General features: G+C 35.5%; 1 protein-coding gene across 1 annotated transcript in view; it reads left to right on the top strand.

Annotated features, from left to right (window-relative positions):
- Positions 1-21,591, top strand: part of LOC145690157 (nose resistant to fluoxetine protein 6-like) — a 206,308-nt gene that overhangs the window by 118,634 nt on the left and 66,083 nt on the right. The window contains exons 3-4 of the mRNA XM_081764768.1: positions 7,323-7,504; positions 17,050-17,417. Coding sequence (XP_081620894.1) covers positions 7,323-7,504; positions 17,050-17,417 — 550 coding nt within the window. The remainder of the gene's footprint in view (positions 1-7,322; positions 7,505-17,049; positions 17,418-21,591) is intronic.

Raw genomic sequence — 21,591 nt, 5'->3', positions numbered from 1 at the left:
GTAACTCTTTATAAATAGTCCCTAAGATAACATCCTCAACAAAGAAAGATTATGTAAGTTCGAAATGTCAAACGTTAATAATAGCAAAGAAACGAAGGTTCTTGTTTAACATGATTTACTCTTTTTCTTAAAGTAAATCAACGCTTTCCATAGTTTAGTTTTTTAATGTGCAATTTTAATTTGCAATGTGTTATTTTTGTTTCTTATCACCCTTCACAATTCATTTCTATCTCACTTCAACACACTTCGAAATTCTTATACTGATAGTTTACGTTAAATTATAGGGTAAGCCCGAAAGACACACAATTTCAAGGACAACTTTATGAAGGGAGAACCATCAATTTTGGCCAGAAAGTTAGGAATCAATGGACAGATTGGTTCCTTGAGTGAGATATTCTATTCAGTTCATCTCAAGTTATGGACAGTCAAAAATCTGCTCCTCTTGTATTTCTATTGGAGTAACTATAGATTCATTCCTGGATGATAGATTACCCGTAATGCTGTTGGTATTAACGGGTTAGTATAACGTTCAGGATGAATACAACGTGGAATACAACGCTCTATTGTTACACTACTTGAAATTTGAGTATTGAATTTTCATAGTTCCACATTGTGAAACGAAATTCATTTGTTACTCTGATGATATCTAATCTCATTAGATTCAGTGCCATCAAATTTATATAAAATGAGCAATGAGAAATTTATTCAAGCATGAGCACTTCTTTCATTGTCATCATAGATGGCAGTTCAAAGAGTTCAATTTTCAGGTCATTTTTCTCGTGACCCCACGAACCGATATGTTTGAAGGCAGTTCCATTGGATTCAACGTTTTCAAAATAGCATGGAAAACGCAATTAGAAAAGTATCCCAACGTGGGTACTTTCACCATTAGTACAAGCGGTGCTTCAAAGATCTCAAGTTTGAAGTTATTTTTCTCGTGTCTCATGAACGTATATGTTTAGGGTTAGTTTCACTGGATTCAGTGTCCTATCCTCAAGTAATGGGACCTTTTTACGTGGTTCTTTAATAAGATAGCATAACAGAAAAATAGAACATTATATAATAGGAGATAATATTAAGAAGAGCTGCATTAAAAGAGAAAACATACGTGCGTGTCATAACACCACATGCGGCTGTAAACAAACTTCAGACGACAACCACAAAGAAGACGTTGTAAACCATCGTCAACGATTGTCAAGTAATTAAGAAAAATGAATCATCACCTCCACTCTCTAGGACGCCTGGTCTCTGAGAGCTCCTTTGCTAGGACTCCTGATTTCTACAAACACCTTAGCACTCTCTAGGATGCCTGGTTTCTGAGTTTTATCCCTCTTTCTAGGACGCCTGGTCTCTGAGAGTTCTTTTGCTAGGACTCCTGATCTCTGCAAACACTTTAGCACTCTCTAGGATGTCTGGTTTCTGAGTTTTATCCCTCTTTCTAGGGCCGCGGTGGCTCAGTGGTAGAGCGTTCACCTCTGGTGCTTGGGGTCCCGGGTTCGATCCCAGCCCCCGCCAAGTGAACTTTGTGGTGGACAAACTCCGTGTGCGTGGGTTTTCTCGGGGTTCTCCCGTTTCCTCCCACTTTCTTCATTCCACCATTTCATTCATTACTCATCCTCACAGTCTCCTTTAGCCTAACCGGCATAACCATGGGACGTAAAACTCAAAGATTTCATTTCATTTTTTATCCCTCTTTCTAGGACGCCTTGTCTTCGAGAGTTCTTTTGCTAGGACTCCTGATCTCTGCAAACACCTTAGCACTCTCTAGGCTGCCTGGTCTCTGAGTTTTATCCCTCTTTCTAGGACGCCTGGTCTTTGAGAGTCCCTTTGCTAGGACTCCTGATCTCTGCAAACACCTTAGCACTCACTAGGATGCCTGGTCTCTGAGTTTCATCCCCCTTTCTAGGACGCCTGGTCTCTGAGAGTTCCTTTGCTAGGACTCCTGATCTCTGCAAACACCTTAGCACTCTCTAGGATGCCTGGTTTCTGAGTTTTATCTCCCTCCCTAGGACGCATGGTCTCTGAGAGGTACCTACACGAATTCCTTGGTCACAAGAGTCTTGGATCTTGTCACCCTACGCTTGGTCTCTTCGTTCTTACGAACTCACGAACAAGTCATCAAATATCCAAGAGGAACTTATATTTAAACTTTAATTGTTATTAGTACTGTACAAAGTATATATGAAGAATTTTTATGATAAATCGTTATTGCGAAAGTCCAAAAATTCCCGTGTACAACCTTTAGCCCTACCTTAGAAGACAGGATTTTACAATACAATTATGTCAATTTATGAAGTTTTCGTGAAATTATTACTGTTTTGTGTTTGCTCGGAGCTTAATATTCTTTTCATCGCAGGCCTCTCGCCCACTACTGCTCAATTACCGGGCGTGTTCAGATACTCGTCAATTGTAATGAACGTTAGGTCAGCAGTATAGTAGTTGAGATGGAGTGGGTCAAGATTTGTGAGTGGGTCAGTGAGCAGGGGGTTAGTGGACATCATTTTCTGAACATTGATGAATTTGTCTACGTTTTGATTTCAAGGAAAACCGAGCGAAGTAGCTCAACTGGTAGAGCGTTGGCTTCGCATTTGGGAGGTCGTGGGTTCGATTCCCGCTGCCGACCATTCTGTCTGAGGTTTTCCAGGGTTTTCCTCAGTCCTACCAGGCAAATGCCGGGATGGTACCTACTAAACAGGCCCTGGCCAATACCTTCCCAAAAATCCTTTCCATTGTTGTTATTGTTGTTGTTGTTATTAGATATCCAGTATAAAATGGCATCTGAGCTGTATCTGGTGATTATTAAATAAATAAATAAAAATAAATAAGGCTTCAAGTTTTTTTTTTTCTTTTTCATTTATTTCTATTTACTTACCTGAGATGACTATATCTAAGTCAAAAAAAGAACTTCAGGCACTTTTGGATGTTGATATTTGTAATTGTAATAATAGCAATAGGTACTTACTGCTTGGCTTTCGAGACACAGTCGATTTCTTTCCCCTTCACTTTGATTTGAGGCTTTCAAATTTCATGCTATTTTTCACTGAAAAAATCTATAATTCAACAAGGGAATAATTATATATGATAATTAAATTGAAATTCATCATAATATAGTCCATAACAAACACTTTGCTACGTTTGTCTTAAAGGTTAGATCCACTGGTATTATAAAAGAGCGGTGCTTGGGCAATTTACAGTAGAAATTCAAACTACGATTAGTGATAATTTGTTTGCTTGTTTTATTACAAAAGTAAATCCTTTAGTCTGTGGAGAGCAGGGCGTGGATCATGGATCATCGTGATAATGATTGGTTTTGTAGGTGGTTGATCGGAGTGGGTTATGGTGAGTCAGAGTAGGTCATGGTGGGTTAGAGTGGGTCACAGTGGGTGGTGAGTCACGGGTCATAGTAGATGACGGTGGGTCGCGGATCACTGTTGCTCATGAGTCGAGTGGATCTTGGGTCACGGTGGGTGGTGGATCAAAGAGTCATGGGTCAAGTTTCCATTGATTCACGCCATCTGTGTTTAGTAGATGACGTCATGTAACACTTTCTGACTACTGTTGAGTGTGAATGATAAAGTCGTTTTGGCAAGATTTAGGTTCGTTATGTTAGAGTAATAATAAAATGTACCAAACATAACAAACATAAAACATTACATTAATAATTTAGGAAAAAGAATTGTTCCAAATGTTGATTTTTTTTCTCTTTTTGCAGTACCTTTGATTTCTGCGATCCTAGAGGGTTTGCCTTGTATGCTTAGTTGGAAATCCGACGATGTGACATTATGTAAACTGTGAAAAACCACTCTTTTTTCGCGTGGAGTACACTATGACACTGCCATTTGTTATTTCAAAGCTCTGCACACCATATTATTTTACAAGATTATTGCATATAGCAGGTCAAAGTCTACGGCCATGCCAAGCTTGATCCAGATTGAGTGAACTTGGTTGAAGTCGTACGATATATGGTGCCATTGACTTTCCTGGGAAAATCAAATGAGAAGAGAACAATTAAATGTACTACCAAATAGACAGTTTAGCGTCTGCCGATCCATAACACCGACCCCTGCTTCATCGAGTACTGACAGAAATTACTATAGGGATGGTGCCTGACGACCGCATTTTAAAGCACTATTAATGGAAAGTTTCCTTTCGATGTATGGTAATAAACAGTTGTTTCATTCATTTACAAATCGCCGTTAGGCTGTCATCATACAGTGAGTCGGATTGAGAGAGTAAGGAATAGGTTCCAGAAGATGACAATTGACATTTTTTTCTTCTCGTGCCTTTTGGGTCACCACATTGTTTTTTTTTTTTTTTTTCATCACGCATTAACAAAGCCGAGCTCCAAAATTCGAAACTTACCTTTTAAATCAAGTAAAATGTACGATCCTACTTTCTTATGGACAAACAGTTGATTGTCGCTGAGTATCGGGTAACTCCCAAGACATTTTAGAAAAAAAAAGTGATATTATCTGAAAAGAAATCTTTTACATACCATTTTTTAAAGTGAGTTTCAATTGAAGTAAAATGATTTCGAATATAAGCTTGAAAACACACGGGAGGCACAGTGGCTTAGTGCTACTAGTGCTTACTTTTGGTGTGTAGGGTCCTTGGTTCGATCCTCGTCAAGTAAGTTTGTGGTGGACAACATCGTGACGATAGGTTTTATTAGGATACTCCCGTTTCCTTCCACTTTCTCATTACACCAATTCTTCCATCATCTCCCTTAGCCTAAAGGACATAATTGTTTGACTTTAAACTGAAAGATTTCATTTCATTTTTCGAAAACATACCACTTCCATGAAGAATGGGAAGATTGTTTCTTCTTTATGCCCTCACCGATGGTCTAGAGTAGTGCTATTCAACGTTTTTTTGGCTCGTGTACCCCTAGATACAGTTCGTCATTCAATTGTGTACCCTGAAGTTGTTTAAAAGAAATTAAATCGAAATTAACTTATTAAACTTAATACACATGTTCTGTTGATTAAAAATGGGGGGACAAATAGACATCCATCAAAAGAACAATCAGTGTGTAAATCAAAAGACTATTTATATGGGAATGAAGTGCACATAAAAAAAAAAAAAAAAAAAAAAAGAATAACATGGAAAATTTCAAAAATACGGGGGACTAAAAATTACTTTAAAATTAAGTTGTTAATGAGATGACTGAGCTTGTTTTCGGGACGCCAATTTCTCGATTCTTGCTCGAATCTTTGAGAATGCGAGAATCAGAGCTGATTTTGGATTCAAGCAATTTCTGTGCTTAGTTTTTATTGGTGTTAATGCAGAGAAACTCTGTTCACACAAATATGTTCATGGAAATGGAAGAAGTTGAGAATTAGCACTGACCATTCAATAAATTCTCCAATTATGATCATTCAATAAATATTGGAAATATTATTATTTGAGGATTACGTACCTCCAGAAACATCTTCGCGTATCCCTAGGGGTACGCGTATCCCCGGTTGAATAGTACTGGTCTAGAGCAGTGGTGGCCAAACTTCTGAAGATTCTGAGCTACCGTACCATTTTAAAACCTACTGTTAGCTACCAATCAAAAGAACTACCAACTTTTTTCTTAAAAAATCGTAAAAAAATTGTTTATTGCGTTTATATTTATACGTTCCATTTCAAGATGTCAAGAACATTATTTTTTTTTTCAACGAGTCCATTTGCCATAACTACAAACAGAAATAATTCTGCATTGCATATTCTTATGTTTTATCGTGAGAGATTGTGTTACATCTGTTTATTTGCTCTCTACCATTATCATTAGTCACTGTACATTCTTTCCCGCATCCTTTTACACGTATGTTACCCACAGCAGTGCTTAAATAGGCGCTACAAGTGTAAACGCCATAATGTTATACCAGAAAGACAGTTGTCGAAGCATAACACATATTGTCACTCTAAAACGCACATCTTTACACTGCTATTGCTAGTTTCAGTTCCATAGCAGTGTTTCGCATTTTGTCCGCCATCTTGGATCCGCCATTTTGAATTTTACACTTTTGGTATCCGATTCATACATAGCAACGTCGAATATCTCTATATAAACAATTTCAGACCCATAGCTTGTTCTTTTTATAATTTGTATCCGCCATGTTGGATCCGCCATTTTAATTTATAAATATTTTTGTCAGCTTCGTGTTCAGCTACCTTTCAATTCTATATATACCACGTCTCAAAACACTTATTTCATAGCTTCCTATTTTGTCCACGTTTTCCGGTGTTTCGAAGCCACGCCTTCTACAGATCCCATTCAAGCGAGATATTTTACATGTATAGTGTATTCGGTGTCATCTTCCTAACGATATATAACACATGCATATCCTCGCGTACCACTTCTAGTACTTCCCTTGTAAATTGCAACATCAAGATGATATTATAAAACCCATCCCTGGTCCGAACCTCTTCTATGTTGAAAATTTGATCGAGATCGGTCTGGTGGCTCAAGAGTTAAGGAGTCACAAACATAGTCACTTTCAATTTTGTAATATAGATTAATAACTCCAGACATGTTCCTTGCTGAAATATCATTTTATATTTAAAAAGATTTAATTTTAAAAATGTTTATAATATACTCTGAAGATGTTTTTCTTCAAAATTGAATAGAAAAAATGAAGCGCGTCTTATACGCTGAGAAGTACACGGAGAGAAATCATGTATACTAATTATACGAACAACGTATGATTCCTACTTAAACCACTCCGATTCATAAGTTGTATGTATCCATTACTAGGGATGGCCACAAAGTTCGGTTCCGCGAGGAACCGGGTCTTCAAGATCCGGTTTTCAGAACTGGTTCCAGACCTGGATCCGAAAACCCGGTTCCAGAACCTGATCTTAGGAACCGGCTCCAGGCCTCGATCCGAAAAACCGGTTCCGGAACCGGATCCTTTGAGAGCCGAAAACCGGTTCCACTAGGAACCGAATATGGCCATCTCTATGCATTACACCTTATGTGGGAATGGGAAAAACTTTCCAACACAGGCCACTAGTTGGTGCTTGCTTTGCCATGATGGTCTAAGTCATCTTAGATAAAATGTGCCCTCAATAGCAATATCGCTTACTTATTTCCAATCCTAATCCCAATCGTAATTCCTTTGGTCATTTCCAACTTAGAAGGGTGTATCCATCCTTTTGAGTTATTGTATATACGTAGATACATAATTTCAAAGTTATAAAACTACTGTTTCCTATTTTTAAGTCAGATTATTAATACTATTAATATTTTTTTTATATGAATAGAAAATTATTCTGTATTGTCATTACGTAACATGAGAGAATTAATTATTGTTTTGTGATTGTATTATTTGCAGAGTCACAAAATAAACCTCGGAGTATGTCTACCCAATCCATGCACTTCAGAAGACGTAAAAACGATAATTTATTCATCAATCGACCAATCATCCTATGTTCCCAGGTCTATTCATGTTCTTCATGTGCGATCTCTACTAGGTGAATATTCCATCTGGACTGATTCAACGTTTATAATTATATGGTAAGTATTTAAGGTTTGTTTTATATTTAGTTACATCAGTAGAGCATCAGTGAATTGATTTTGTGGAGGGGGATTAGGGATGCGCACGAGACGAGTCGAGACAGGATTTTCCTGACAAGATTCGAGTCGAGACACGGCTCTTCCAATAGAGCAATATACAGTTTTCGAGTCGAGACATCACTTTTACAGCATATTTTCGAGACGAAACAGCCACAAATCTTGTCTCGTGCGCATCCCTAAGGGGGATCTTCAAATAGAAATTGTTTTATATATGCAAGGGGTCGCACTTTCAGTTATATGTAACTAGCAGCGTTCACCCCGCTTCGCTGCGGTCACCCCGGAACGCAATAAACTTTGTTACTTAGATAATTTTTACTTTTTCGCTTTCAAGTGATATGATAAAAACCATAGAAGATTGCACTAATGTTAACATTATATCGCCTGTCATTTATGTTAACCCGCCCCGCTTCGCTGCGGTCACCCCAACCCGCCCCGCTTCGCTGCGGTCATCCCGGAACGCAATAAACTTTGTTACTTAGATAATTTTTACTTTTTCGCTTTCAAGTGATTTATAGCGCCTGTCAGTTAGGTTAACCCGCCGAGTCACAGGGTCATGCGGGTTGCATATAAATACGTTTATTTTTATACCTATGATGAACTAATAACAAAGGATTTGTACGTATGGACACCTGAATGGTCAATTATCTCAAGACACTGGTAATTGAAAATTAAAGTGATATGATAAAAAACATCTAGGGTCCACATCCTAACAACCCCCCAAAAATGAAAGAAATCGGTTCAGCCGTATTAGCGTGATGAGCGGACAAAGGATTTTTTGTACGTATTGACACCTGATTGGTCAATTATCTCAAGACACTGGTAATTGAAAATTAAAGTGATATGATAAAAACCATCTAGGGTCCAAATCCTAACAACCCCCCAAAAATGAAAGAAATCGGTTCAGCCGTATTAGCGTGATGAGCGGACAAAGGATTTTGTGCGTTCTCTTTTATATATATAGACTAGCAGCGTTCACCCCGCTTCGCTGGGGTCACCCCGGAACGCAATAAACCTTGTTAATTAGATAATTTTTACTTTTTCGCTTTCAAGTGATATGATAAAAACCATAGTAGATTGCAGTAAATGTTAACATTATATCGCCTGTCATTTATGTTAACCCGCCCCGCTTCGCTGCGGTCACCCCAACCCGCCCCGCTTCGCTGCGGTCATCCCGGAACGCAATAAACTTTGTTACTTAGATAATTTTTACTTTTTCGCTTTCAAGTGATTTATAGCGCCTGTCAGTTATGTTAACCCGCCGAGTCACAGGGTCATGCGGGTTGCATATAAATACGTTTATTTTTATACCTATGATGAACTAATAACAAAGGATTTGTACGTATGGACACCTGAATGGTCAATTATCTCAAGACACTGGTAATTGAAAATTAAAGTGATATGATAAAAACCATCTAGGGTCCACATCCTAACAACCCCCCAAAAATGAAAGAAATCGGTTCAGCCGTATTAGCGTGATGAGCGAACAAAGGATTTTTTGTACGTATTGACACCTGATTGGTCAATTATCTCAAGACACTGGTAATTGAAAATTAAAGTGATATGATAAAAACCATCTAGGGTCCAAATCCTAACAACCCCCCAAAAATGAAAGAAATCGGTTCAGCCGTATTAGCGTGATGAGCGGACAAAGGATTTTGTGCGTTCTCTTTTATATATATAGATTATATAAATGTAAATGTGATTTAGGAGGCGCGTTCGGAAAGTAACCTTCGATTGGTCAGTGTGCGTAAAGTAGTGAGGGCAGAGCCACCATCTTTGCACAGACGTGAGCGGTAGAGTGAAGGTTGTGTGATGACTAGTTCCACTTTTGTAGCGTCTCAAAATGTGTGCTGAAATAGAAAAACCCCGCCAAGTGCGAGGTGCGATCTGTTATACGTCTTCTTTTGGCAAAACAATATTCGGCACCAGCTGTTCATCGGGAACTTTGTGTCGTATATGGATCAAGTGCGATGAGTGAAGGAGTTGTTCGTTCATTTAAAAGTGGACGAAACAACATTCATGACGAAGAGAGGAGTGGTAGGCTATCAGTGGTCACTGATGAACTCGTTCAGAAAATTGATGGAAAAGTTGCCCATACCAGATTTGGCACCCAGCAATTATCATCTCTTCATGGGCATGAATAAGTGGCTTGAATTTCAGCGTTTTGGTGGTGGTGTGGAGCTGAAAGATACGGTCACAGGCTGGCTCAAGGCACAGGCGGGAGATTTTTATGCTGATGGAATTTCTAAACTAGTGCAGAAGAATAAGTGCTTGAATGTTTATGGAAACTATGTTGAAAAATAGAGCAAAAAAGTAGTTTTTAGATGTATATAATAAATTCTTCTTATTTACTTTGGTGTTTCTTTTTTAATCTATCGGAGGTTACTTTCCGAATGGCCCTCGTAGTTTGAATCTAATTTCTATTTATTATTATTTAGTTTAATATAACATAAATTGTTATTACTACTATATAAATTGTACGGTGAAATACATCATGAAAATATGACTGTAAATATGTAATATACACAATAATAATAATTCTATACATGACTAATTAATGTTAAAGTGTTATTATTGTTAAAGAAGTTTAAAAGTAAACATAAATATATTACGTAACCGATAAATGTAATAAAACTACTTCTGTAGATGCTCAGTTGGAGATGATATATTTGGAAGACATAAATTTAACTATTTTCAATTCGAAAATGTAATTTTGTAAATCAAATAATAATGACTCATTATATCAGTAGGTTTCTGCTTTCAAGATTATAACGGCAGATACATTTTTAACTGATTGAACGGAATTTACTACTGCTAAAAAAGGCTCTGAATATAGTGTAGTTGTATGTGTGTGTGTGTGTGGGTGTGTGTGTGTAGCGTATGACCCGGTATATTACGAAATCTTATCTCTTTTAGAATTTAACAACCACGAAAGTTAACTAATGTTTTTGTATACCATGTACTTTTCCAATTGTATTGTACATGTATAACATTTCATAAAATCTAACATGTAACCACATAGAAAAATTAAAATTTGTAAATATACCCAATATTAAACCTGTATGCTAGACGTACGATTACAAACTACGGGCTGAAGTAGACTTGATATATTATTCTTCCAAGACAAGAAACTTTTGAAAGAAAAGTCTTTGTCTTTCAAACGATGTAAGCCAATATTTAGAGACTGATTATACAGCAATTTGAATGTTCAAATATATTGAAGTAACCCAATTAAAGATGATAAACAAGAACAGTTTTAACAAATAAAAGTTCTCACCCAAACAACAATAGTTCTAGATATGGCGTATTTCTATATTCATAAAGGACTAACTAAGATTCCCAAAGTACTACCGTAATAAAAATACGAAATCTGGTCGGCAGACATGAAAGGGTAGAGTCTAAGGCTAACAATGTAACCTCGTATATTCACGTTAGTCTCGAACTTCTGCAAACCCCCCTCACAGTTCTAACAGCTAGTGCTTTGTCCTGATACACGTATCTTTGGGTTCGACTCCCGGTGGGAGAGCACAAAAACTTTATTTTACAACTTTCATTCATCATTCATTTCCTTTAGCCTAAATAACACAACCGTGCAATGTAAACTATTTTAATATATATATATATATATATATATATATATATATATATATATATATATATATATTGCCGGTCAAAAGTTTCCGGACAGGCGCTTCAACTTACATTTTTATGAGTTAATTAATATATATATACGATACGGAAAGCAACCAATTAGAAATATTTTTGGTTGTGTAAGTCGCTATAATGTCTCAGGAGGATAATAGAAGTTTTTCGTTTTTGTAACATGTATACATGTAGTTAAAAAAGAAAGATTATTGAATTATTGTAAAGTCGGCGATTATTTTAATTAAAAATAACGTGATCAGGATCATGAAATAACTTTGCCTGATCGAATTACGGTTAAACGTTAGAAGTTAATTTCTTTTTATAGTTACCTCTGGAATATAATTCCTTAGTATACACGCCTTATCAGACAAATAATGTCAGGAGTTTACATTATTAGTGAACAATATTATAAGGTACCGTACAGTGAAGTTTTGAACAGCGTTGTGTGGATGTTTTTGCCTCTTCTGAGGGTTTGTTGCCGGTATTGTTAAGAAATCACGCACAGAGGTAAGATATTAAGTGAAGAGGTACACGTTGGTATCATTGCGCCTTATAATATGGGCTTTTCTATTCGTCAAATACCTTTCAAACTGAAATAGACTCCATCTACTTTTGGTGATTCCATCAAGTGTTTTCAGTGAAGACGAAAGAACGTGGACAAAAAACAAACTGAAAGGTTTCGTATTACGTCACGTACGAAAAATCGTATTATTGTATTGTTTGGCAAAAGAAATTTGAAACTTACTGCAGCGGAACTCCAATCAGAATTTAATCGTAGTCACTCTACAAACATTTCAGTTATTACTGTTAATCGACATTTGAGTATAACTACACTCTGGGTAAGAGTTGATGTGCAGAAACCATCGCAGGTTCAGTGGAAACAAGTAACAGAAGCTCCAATGGACCCTGAAGAACAAAACATTGACAACAAAGCAGTGGAGACACGTCTTATGGACTGATGAGTCAAAATTTCAAGTTTTTGGACAACTACATAGAGTTTATGTTCGAAGATTTGTTACAGAAAAGATGCGTCCTGACTGTGTAACCCCGATTATTAAAAATGGAGGAGTTTCTGTGATACGTTCGAGGTGTTTCGCAAGTTCTGAAGTTGGTTGGATTTACAAAATACAAGGAAATCTGGACAAAAATGGTTATCATTCCGTTTTAAGCAGCCATATTATTCCCTCAGAATTTGATTTGATTGGTCGCAGAATCCCTTTTCTGCAAGATACTGATCACAAGGACACGTCCAAACTTTGTTTTAATTATTTTAAAAAGAAACAAGCCAAATGAGATATTTGTATCATGGAATGACCTCCCCAGTCTCCAGATCCTAACCTCGCCGAACTTCTCTGGGAAGAGCTTGCCAGACGTGTACGAAAAGACTGTTCAACATCTGCTGCTGATATGTTTGATATTCTGCAGAACGCTTGGAATAATAATTCAGATGAAAATCTTCAAAAAGTTGTAAGCCACATGCTCCGATTGGTGAAACGAGTGGAAGCGGCAAACGGCGATTTCTTTGACGAGAAGAACATTTAAAGAATTTGACAATTTTCTTTGTTGGATAACGTTTATGTTATTCTAATGTTAAACTTATCACTGTGTTCTTAAACTACCAAGCATCTTGTCCAAAATTGCACCGTATTACAAGTCTAATTTAATATTTCCCTGTTTTTTTGATCTGTCCGGAAACTTTTGACCGGCAATATATATATATATGGTGTTTCAAAAGAACATCGAGATAAAACAAAAAGTATAGACCAACCTAGATGCACAAATGCTTCCTTTCAGAGTTATATGCTGCCGAAATCATGAGAAAATGAACTTTAAAGGTCCATAGCTCCAAAACTATGGGATTTACCGTAGTCGGATCAAGACTTCACTTAGGAACTAATATGTGGGCTAGCCAAAAATTCATGTTTCAGAATAATAAGGTACTCATGCAACAATTTTTATAGAGGGAGTTTGGCTACGGGCATATAATTTAAAGTACTCACTAACTACTTCTATAAAAATTGTTTCGGAAGTACCGCAGGATTCTGAAACATGATATTTGGATAGGGCACATACTAGTTCGTAAGTGAAGTCTTCACCCGACGACGGTAGATCCCATAATTTTGGAGCTATGGACCTTTAGAGTTCATTTTTTCATATTTTTCGGCAGCCTATTACTCCGAAAGGAAACATTTGTGCACCAAGGTTGATCTATATTTTTTGTCTTATCTTGGTGCCAGGAATCACCTCCCATACGTTGTCGGTGTTGTTTTGAAACACCCTGTATATGCGCAGTTTTCGGATTGTTCGGAAAGAACTATTAATACACATTGTACTTGTAAAATGCTATGCATATAAACATTTTATATAGTAGAAGATAAAAATGTGATTTTTAAAAATTTAACGCCCCACAATTGAGGCCTATTCCGGAAGAAGGGCACATAGAACGTTTCCGTGAATGGAGAAAAAGAGCCTTAAAGATTTTATCAGAGTATATAACAATAACATGCGCTTGCAAATACCTATAACAGGTTTTTTAATAAGAAAGACCTATTTGACTAATAAATAGGCTGTATTAAATGAAAAATATATACTATTTTACATATTTATAAACGTATTTGTATAAAATGTTATGTGCCCTTTTTTTCGAAAATCCTGATTGGTTGAAGAAACAGCATACTATTAATGCATCACGTTAATGACTTTATTCTAAAATAAATCAAATATAAGCTATTACACATGGTAATAAATGTCTTATGGATTTAGTCCTGTTCGTACTCATTCAATATGCATTGAATCAGGTCGCTGTTTTCAGCTGACAAAAACTTCGTTAAGGACCGAACATCTTTCTATTTATGTTCGCTCACTCCAACAAAAGGGTACTTTTTGAAAGATAAGAAAATGGGATACATGTTGGCATGTACGTGTTAGAATACAGCAGAACGCCTCATAGAGTGTACTTCATCATTACATACTGCATAATGGTATACATTGGAGTTTTTGGTGTTGGGTTGGAACGAAAGGAAGGGGCAAGAGCTGTGTCCAAATCCTTAATACACTTGTCAGTTTTAGATTTAACAACTCCATGTCTAAACTGCCGCTTAAACACTTTAAAGTACTTCACATACGATAGTTTCAATGTTTCATCCGTTTTATCCTTATAGTATCCTTGAAACATTGTGTACAATGCCGTATTGTTAAGATGTGAGTTTTCAAAATATTTCAGTTTTGATTTATGTCCACAATAATGACTGTAATCACTTGGAAATAACCGCAGGTGACTCTCTATCACTTCTTAGATATTGCTTCTTTGATTCTTCACGTTTCAAATTCATGTTACTATAAACTACACGCGTCTTATACACAGGTTTACTTTCAGTATCCATTTTAAATTACTGCCACATTTTTAGGTTAATAATATAGCAAGGAGCACAGTAATAACCGCTGCTAAAGCCTGAATGTAAGCTGTGCGCCAAAACCGTGGTGCAAAGGCTTACAAAAACAATATTGCCAGGCGGCCAAAAATAAAGATATCGAGATGAAATTTTCACAGCACCTACAGTATAACATGGCGGTTCGTTTTAAATGATTTCCGGAAAAAGGGCACATAGGCCTATGTGCCCTTCTTCCGGAATAGGCCTCAATTTTGTCCTTCAGGCTAAAGGAGATGAATAATTAATGAAAGTGGTTGATTGTGAAATACAATTTTTGTCCCCCCCCCCTTTGAGAATCGAGCCCGGGATTACGTCCACCAAAGGTACATGCACTATCCACTTTTTATTTACCTAATTACCACTATTTACTTAATTTCACTTCTCTATATTAATGTCCGAGGACAGGAAGAGGAACATAGTTCTAAAGGCTTTCCCATCAGGAATGGAATCCAAGAAAATGTACACCAAAGGCGCATACGGTAGCCATTAGACCAACGGGAAAAGATAGCCAGTTGGCCTTCATGGAAGGCTTGTAGAAGTTCGAGACTAACGTGCAAATAAGATTTTACATAGATTAGAAGTTAGATTTAGATCTTTCTAACTCCTATACCCTTTATACCCTCCCTCCCTTCTATACCCTCATATTTTTAATCTCGGTTAGTACTTTACGGATATACGGTATATATATATATATATATATATATATCCTCGATTAGTTGTAAGATGCTTGAAGTAAACTAACTAATGAAGTGAATATGGAAAGTATATGTAGAAGAAAGTAAAAATAAATAAAATAAAACTAATTAAAGATTATAAGAAACAAAAATATTAATTCTAACTAACAAATAGAAAAACACCAATTAAAAAAGTGTATTTTTCTAAGTAAATGTAGGAGCTACTAGAAAACCAATTGAAGATCGTAAGAAATAAAATAATTAATTCTAAGAAACAAATTTAAGGAATTCCATTGAAGAAGAATAGAAGCCAATGTAGGAGCTAGTAAAGATTAAACTAAAGAAACGAATTAAACAAGATCAGAAATAAACGTATTAGGTCTAAGACATCAAAGAAAGCCAATTAAAGAAGACGAATAAAGGTGAAAGCTGCTAAACAATAAATAGAAGAAAAATAATTAAAGGCGGCGATACGAAAAAAGAGGATTGATTATAAGAAACAAATAGAAGGAAACCAATTAAAGAAGCCTAGGAGTAAATGTAGGAGCTACTGAAGAATAGTTGAATTAAAAATTGTAAAAAAAAAAAAAAAAAAAAAAAAAAAAAACACTAGTTCTAAGAAACTAATAGGAGGAAATCAATTAAAGATGATAAGAAATGAAAGCATAATATTAAAAAACAAATAAGAAGCCAATTAGAGATGATAGAGAAGTAAATGTACAAACCACTAAAGCATAAATAGAACTAATTAAAGATAATAAGAAATAAAAATAGAAATTCTAAGGAAAAAATAGAAGAAAACCAATTAAGTAAAAGATGAGAAGTAAAGTTCGAAACAACTAGAAAATAATTCAAGGAAATCGATTAAAAATGATACACAAGCGTAGGAGTTCTAAGAAACAAATACAAAAAAGACAATTAGAGAACATGACAAATAAAAATAGGATATACAGTACTAAAGAGTATAATAATAATAATAATAATAATAATAATAATAATAATAATAATAATAATAATAATAATAATAATAAAACAATTAAACGGAAAGTAATTGTATTACACTACCTAAAATCCCATTTAATCAATTTTTCCTCTATCGTGCAAAAACGAAATGGATTTATTTTTAAAGTTTATTTCTTAGTAGGTCCTTTTCCCACTCATTTTCTTTAAATGTATACAGCTACACATATATGAATGTAAAATCTGTAGTGTTATTATTCAGTTCCAAATCTTTTGTCGTCTCGAATTATTTCGAGAAACTTGAAGGTTAAAATATATAAAATGATAATCATGCCTGTTGTTCTTGTATGGTTGCGAAACGTGGTCGCTTACTAGACAAATATTCGGACCTAAGAGGAATGGGAATGGGAATGACGGAAACTTCATAACGAGAAGCTACATAATTTATACCGTCTACCTATGCTTAGGTCTTGTAGCCAGAATGGAAATGCTTTCAAAATTTTAACTAGAACCCAATCGGAAAACGACTATTAGGAAGCCCTAGACGCAGATGGGAGTACAATATTAGGATGGGTCTTGCAGAAATAGGAATACAAGGTGGAAACTGGATCCAATTGACTAAGGGCATAAGTCAATGGAGAACTTCCGTGAACGAGGTATTGCACCTCCGGGTTCTATAGACCATAGAATTAATTATCAAATTTAAAATACTATTTAAAAAAAATCGTTAATTCTACATATTTTATCAACTATTCTTGTCTTTTGTTCCTTTCAGTGTTGTTTGCTCAATTATATTCGTGCTGATCGTAGTTGGAACAACATGTGATTTGATGGACATATGGGAAAAGAGAAACAACAACTGCAATGCCAATAAAACCTCTTTCCCATGCTGTAACTATTCCTGTGATATTATCAGTGGGCTCAAAAATGACGACGTTAAAATTAAATTGGATGGAACAACAATTGCAGCGATTAGCAATAATATCAACGCTAATGGCATAAGCAACAATGTGAATGGATCTGTCATTACCAACAACATGAATGGGTCTGCAATTTCCAATAATGTGAATGGATCCGCAATTTCCAACAATATGAATGGGTCTGCAGTTACCAACAACATGAATGGGACGACAATAGGCAATGGTATGTAATAGTATTTGTATTTAATAATAATAATAATAATAATAATAATAATAATAATAATAATAATAATAATAATAATAACACCGACCTAGGAAGATTTTCTGGCAAAAGTAATTGTATGTGATATAACGTTAGATTTAGTATCCTTATGTAAAAAATAATACCAGTTGTTTCGTATCACGTAGAGATTTGTCATAAACCCTCATGTTTATGTTAATGGAGCTTCGTTTTTGTAAATAAGGTTTGGATTTCATGTATGGAATGTAGGTATGGACATGTCAGATAAAATATTGTATGTCCTCTGTTTTGGAGGGGATTAGGTAATTATCAAGTAACACCTGAAAAACAAATATAATAGTAGTAGTTCGCGCATGCGCAGTGCCAGACAAGGCCAATACGCCAAGTTCTTTTGTCTGAGAGGGGATTCTGGGAACGTGTATCACGCCTTTGTCTACAAGTTACAACGTGCACTTGAAGTCGATCCGTAAGTGAGTTTGTGTTAAAAATGGCAAGTGTCAGTGATGTTCGGAGGCAAAAATTTGTACAAATCCAAACTCTTTCTGTTATATATGCGGTCGTGATGCAATTAAAGGCCAGAAGCGAAATATTACGCCATTTATAAAAAGCTTATACTTGGCAAATTTTAACATGAAGTTAACTGATCAGGACAAGAATTTCGCACCTCATATTGTGTGTAAAGCGTGTGTAGAAAACCTGCGGCAACAATACAAAGGGTTGTTGCCATTAATGCCATTCGGAACCCCAATGGTTTGGCGGGAACAAAGCAATCATGTTGACGACTGTTATTTTGTGTATGTAAAGTGTCCGGTTTCAATACGAAAAACAAAAAGCACATTGTGTATCCGAGCCTTCCACCATCCATAACTCCTGTACCACATGGACCCGATATTCCTGTCTCGATACCACTAATACAGTTACCAGAGAGTGTGTCTTTGTCATCTTCAAGTGCGGAGGATGGTAATGATGATACCTGTATACCGGATCTTGAAGATAAAACTCCACGTAGTTATAATCAGTGTGACTTAGATGATTTGGATCGTGACCTAGATTTCACTAAAAAAAAAAAAAAAGTAAACTTTTAGGATCAAGATTAAAAGAGAGAAATATGTTACTTGCTAGGACAAATTCATATTGTAACAGAAATCGGGATTAAGAATTCAGGCAGTGTTTTGTTCAAGAAGAAGAACTTGTGTTTTGCTGTGATATCCCTGACTTGATTCGTCGTCTTGGAATAGTTTACCAAGCAAAGGAATGGCGTCTATTTATTGATTCGCGTAAAAGAAGTCTCAAAGGTGTTCTTCTACACAATGTGATTACACTTGCTTCAGTGCCAGTCCCCCATTAACATCTCTTCGTGAAAACTGTCCCAATTTATCTATGGTTTTGCAGAAACTGAAATACAATAAACATAGGTGGTTACTGTGCTGTGATTTAAAGTGTGCGGTATCATATTGGGACAGCAAGCAGGTTATACAAAGTTCCCATGTTTTCTGTGTGAGTGAGACTGTCGGGACAAGGACAGGCACTGGTTAGTTTCTGAGTGGCCCAAGAGGATACAGTTCGTGCCAGGAGCAAAAAACATTGTAAATCGTTCATTAACTGATCCTCAAAATGTGTTATTGCCCCCTTTACATATAAAATTGGGAATTATGAAGCAGTACGTTAAGAGTTTGGATAGAGGTAGTCCTTGCTTTCGGTATCTCTATCAGAAATTTTCAGGACTATCTTATGTCAAAATTAAGGAAGGAGTTTTTGACGGCCTCCAAATTTGGAAGCTTATGAGAGATTTTACATTCACTACTACGATGAACGAAAAACAGGTTCAGGCATGCGAATCATTCAAGGATGTTTCCAACAAATACCTGGGTAATGTTAAAGATGACAACTACCAACAGATTGTCGAAACCATGCTGTACAACTTCCAGAAATTAGGTTGCCACATGAGCATAAAATTACATTTCCTGCACAGTCATCTGGGCTATTTTCCTGCAAATTTAGGAGTATTCAGCAAGGAACATGGCGAGCGGTTCCATTAAGACATAAAAGAAATGGAACGAAGATGTCAGGGCCGATGGGACATCTCTGTGATGTCAGATTACTGTTGGTATTTAGTGCGAGATAATCCTATTCAGGAACACAAACGCAAATCAACACAGCGTTCATTCACATCAAAGCGCAGCAAAAAATAGTGTGCTTGTAGTGAGATTCATACATTCTAGTAATGAACATGTTACATTAAGTAGTGCTTTTTTTGTATATTTGTTACAATTTGATCATGTTCTATTCATATTGCAGATATTGTCTATTATGGTGAACTTTGTGTTGAAATTAAAACAGTATGAAAAAAAAATGATTTCATATAGCAGCAAACTGTATGTAATAGGCACAAATATAGTGTTCTTGTGGTGAGATTTATACCTTTTAGAAATAAACCTAATACCTAAAGTAGTGTTGTATATTCGTTGCAATTTGATCATGTCCCAATCAAAATTACAATATAAAAAAAAATCGATTGCAAACAACAACAACAACAAAAAAAAACTGTACGTGATAGGCAAAAACGGTTTCGATATTTGAAATCAGCACACCTAAATTAAGTTAAATCATCTCTTCCAGCTTTTGCCAAGAAAAAAAGTTTTATTTCGCAGGCCAGTGTTTATTATTATTATTATTATTATTATTATTATTATTATTATTATTATTATTATTATTATTATTATTATTATTATTATTATATCTAGGAATTTTAGGTGCTGCACCGTTTTTGTTGCTTTGAAAATTCCCAAATTAGCTTTATTTGCAAAGAAATCAGTAAGTAAAAATTTCCAACTGTGTTTTGGTTACACTTTTTTTAATGTAAGCACTTTGTCTCAATGTCATCACTTTTTTGCGGTTTAATTTTGGTTTTTGTTTTAACCGCATTGTATTTCCATAATGATTAAACAAGGAACACCGAACGTGCACGATATCACATTATTTTTCACTTCAGTGCAGTTCTGTTAAACAAAAGCTATTTGAATATGAATTAAAAGAATGTAGCAAACATCAAACTGAAAAATCACAGTTATTACTAATTGCTGCTGTTGAGAGCTTTTCTACATACAAATATTTACTTAGTGATCAGAGATGCAGCCATACTGAAAGAAATGAACATTGAAATGTTATATGTTATATGTTTGAACAGTTTTTGAACTTATTTTAAACTAAATTTCATTGAAACTGAATTCCATCGATATGTTAAATGTTATCTGTTCTGCCATTTCTCTGTACTTGTGACTTTAATAGGATTATGTTCGGAATGTGTTTTAGGCAAAACTTTTAATATATGAATGAATAAGGAGTCCTTATATACGATGTAATTGCTTTTGGTATTGTCTGTATGAATATTTTACATTTACAATTTGCATCATTTTTGTAACTTTTTCTATCAAGATGTTCTAATAATAGTAATCTTTATTAGCTCTAATAATAGTAATACTTTTTCTAGCTCTAATAATAGTAATCATAACGTACAGATTTAGAATACAGGATCAAATAGTTTGTTAATAGTAATCAAATTGTATAAATTGTATTTGTTGAAATTGAAAATAGCGTTGCCAGGTTTGGAAAACCAATATATAGACCTACATATATATTTGTAAAAGTCCTTGCTTTTATTAAATCTGTAAAATATAGGGCAAGTCAAAATGATGAACCCGATTCTGTGAAATCTAGTAAACATATGTTATTGTGAGACATGCGCTTCGAAAAGTTAGTTTTCAAAGTTTAAATTCCATGCAATGTTTCCACTTTTTGCCGCTAAGAGTCAGCAGCGAACAGCTAAAGAAAAATGGCGTTGACTGGAGAACAGAAATCTTTCTGTATGCTTAATTATCATGTAAACAAGCCTGTGATTAGTGTGTAATGATATTTCCGTACCAAAAATCGGAAATACTCATTTGTGGTGAAGGCCATTAGTACCATCACTTCCAACAACATTGATGACCTGCGTGCCCACAGCACAAGAACCATTGCTGATATATTTACCATAACTTGCTACCAAAGATTTGACTGGAGATAGACTATTGGCTTGATGTGTGCCGTGTTAAGCAAGATGCTCACTTAGAACATTTGTCATATCTTTGTAGAAAACCTTCATAGTTTACCTCTCTTA

The sequence above is a fragment of the Thermobia domestica genome, chromosome 7 (assembly GCF_964235325.1).
Source record: "Thermobia domestica chromosome 7, izTheDome1.hap1.1, whole genome shotgun sequence".
Taxonomy (NCBI): Eukaryota; Metazoa; Arthropoda; class Insecta; order Zygentoma; family Lepismatidae; genus Thermobia; species Thermobia domestica.
The sequence above is the reverse complement of the archived record's forward strand: the minus strand, read 5'-3'. Positions and strand labels throughout refer to the sequence as shown.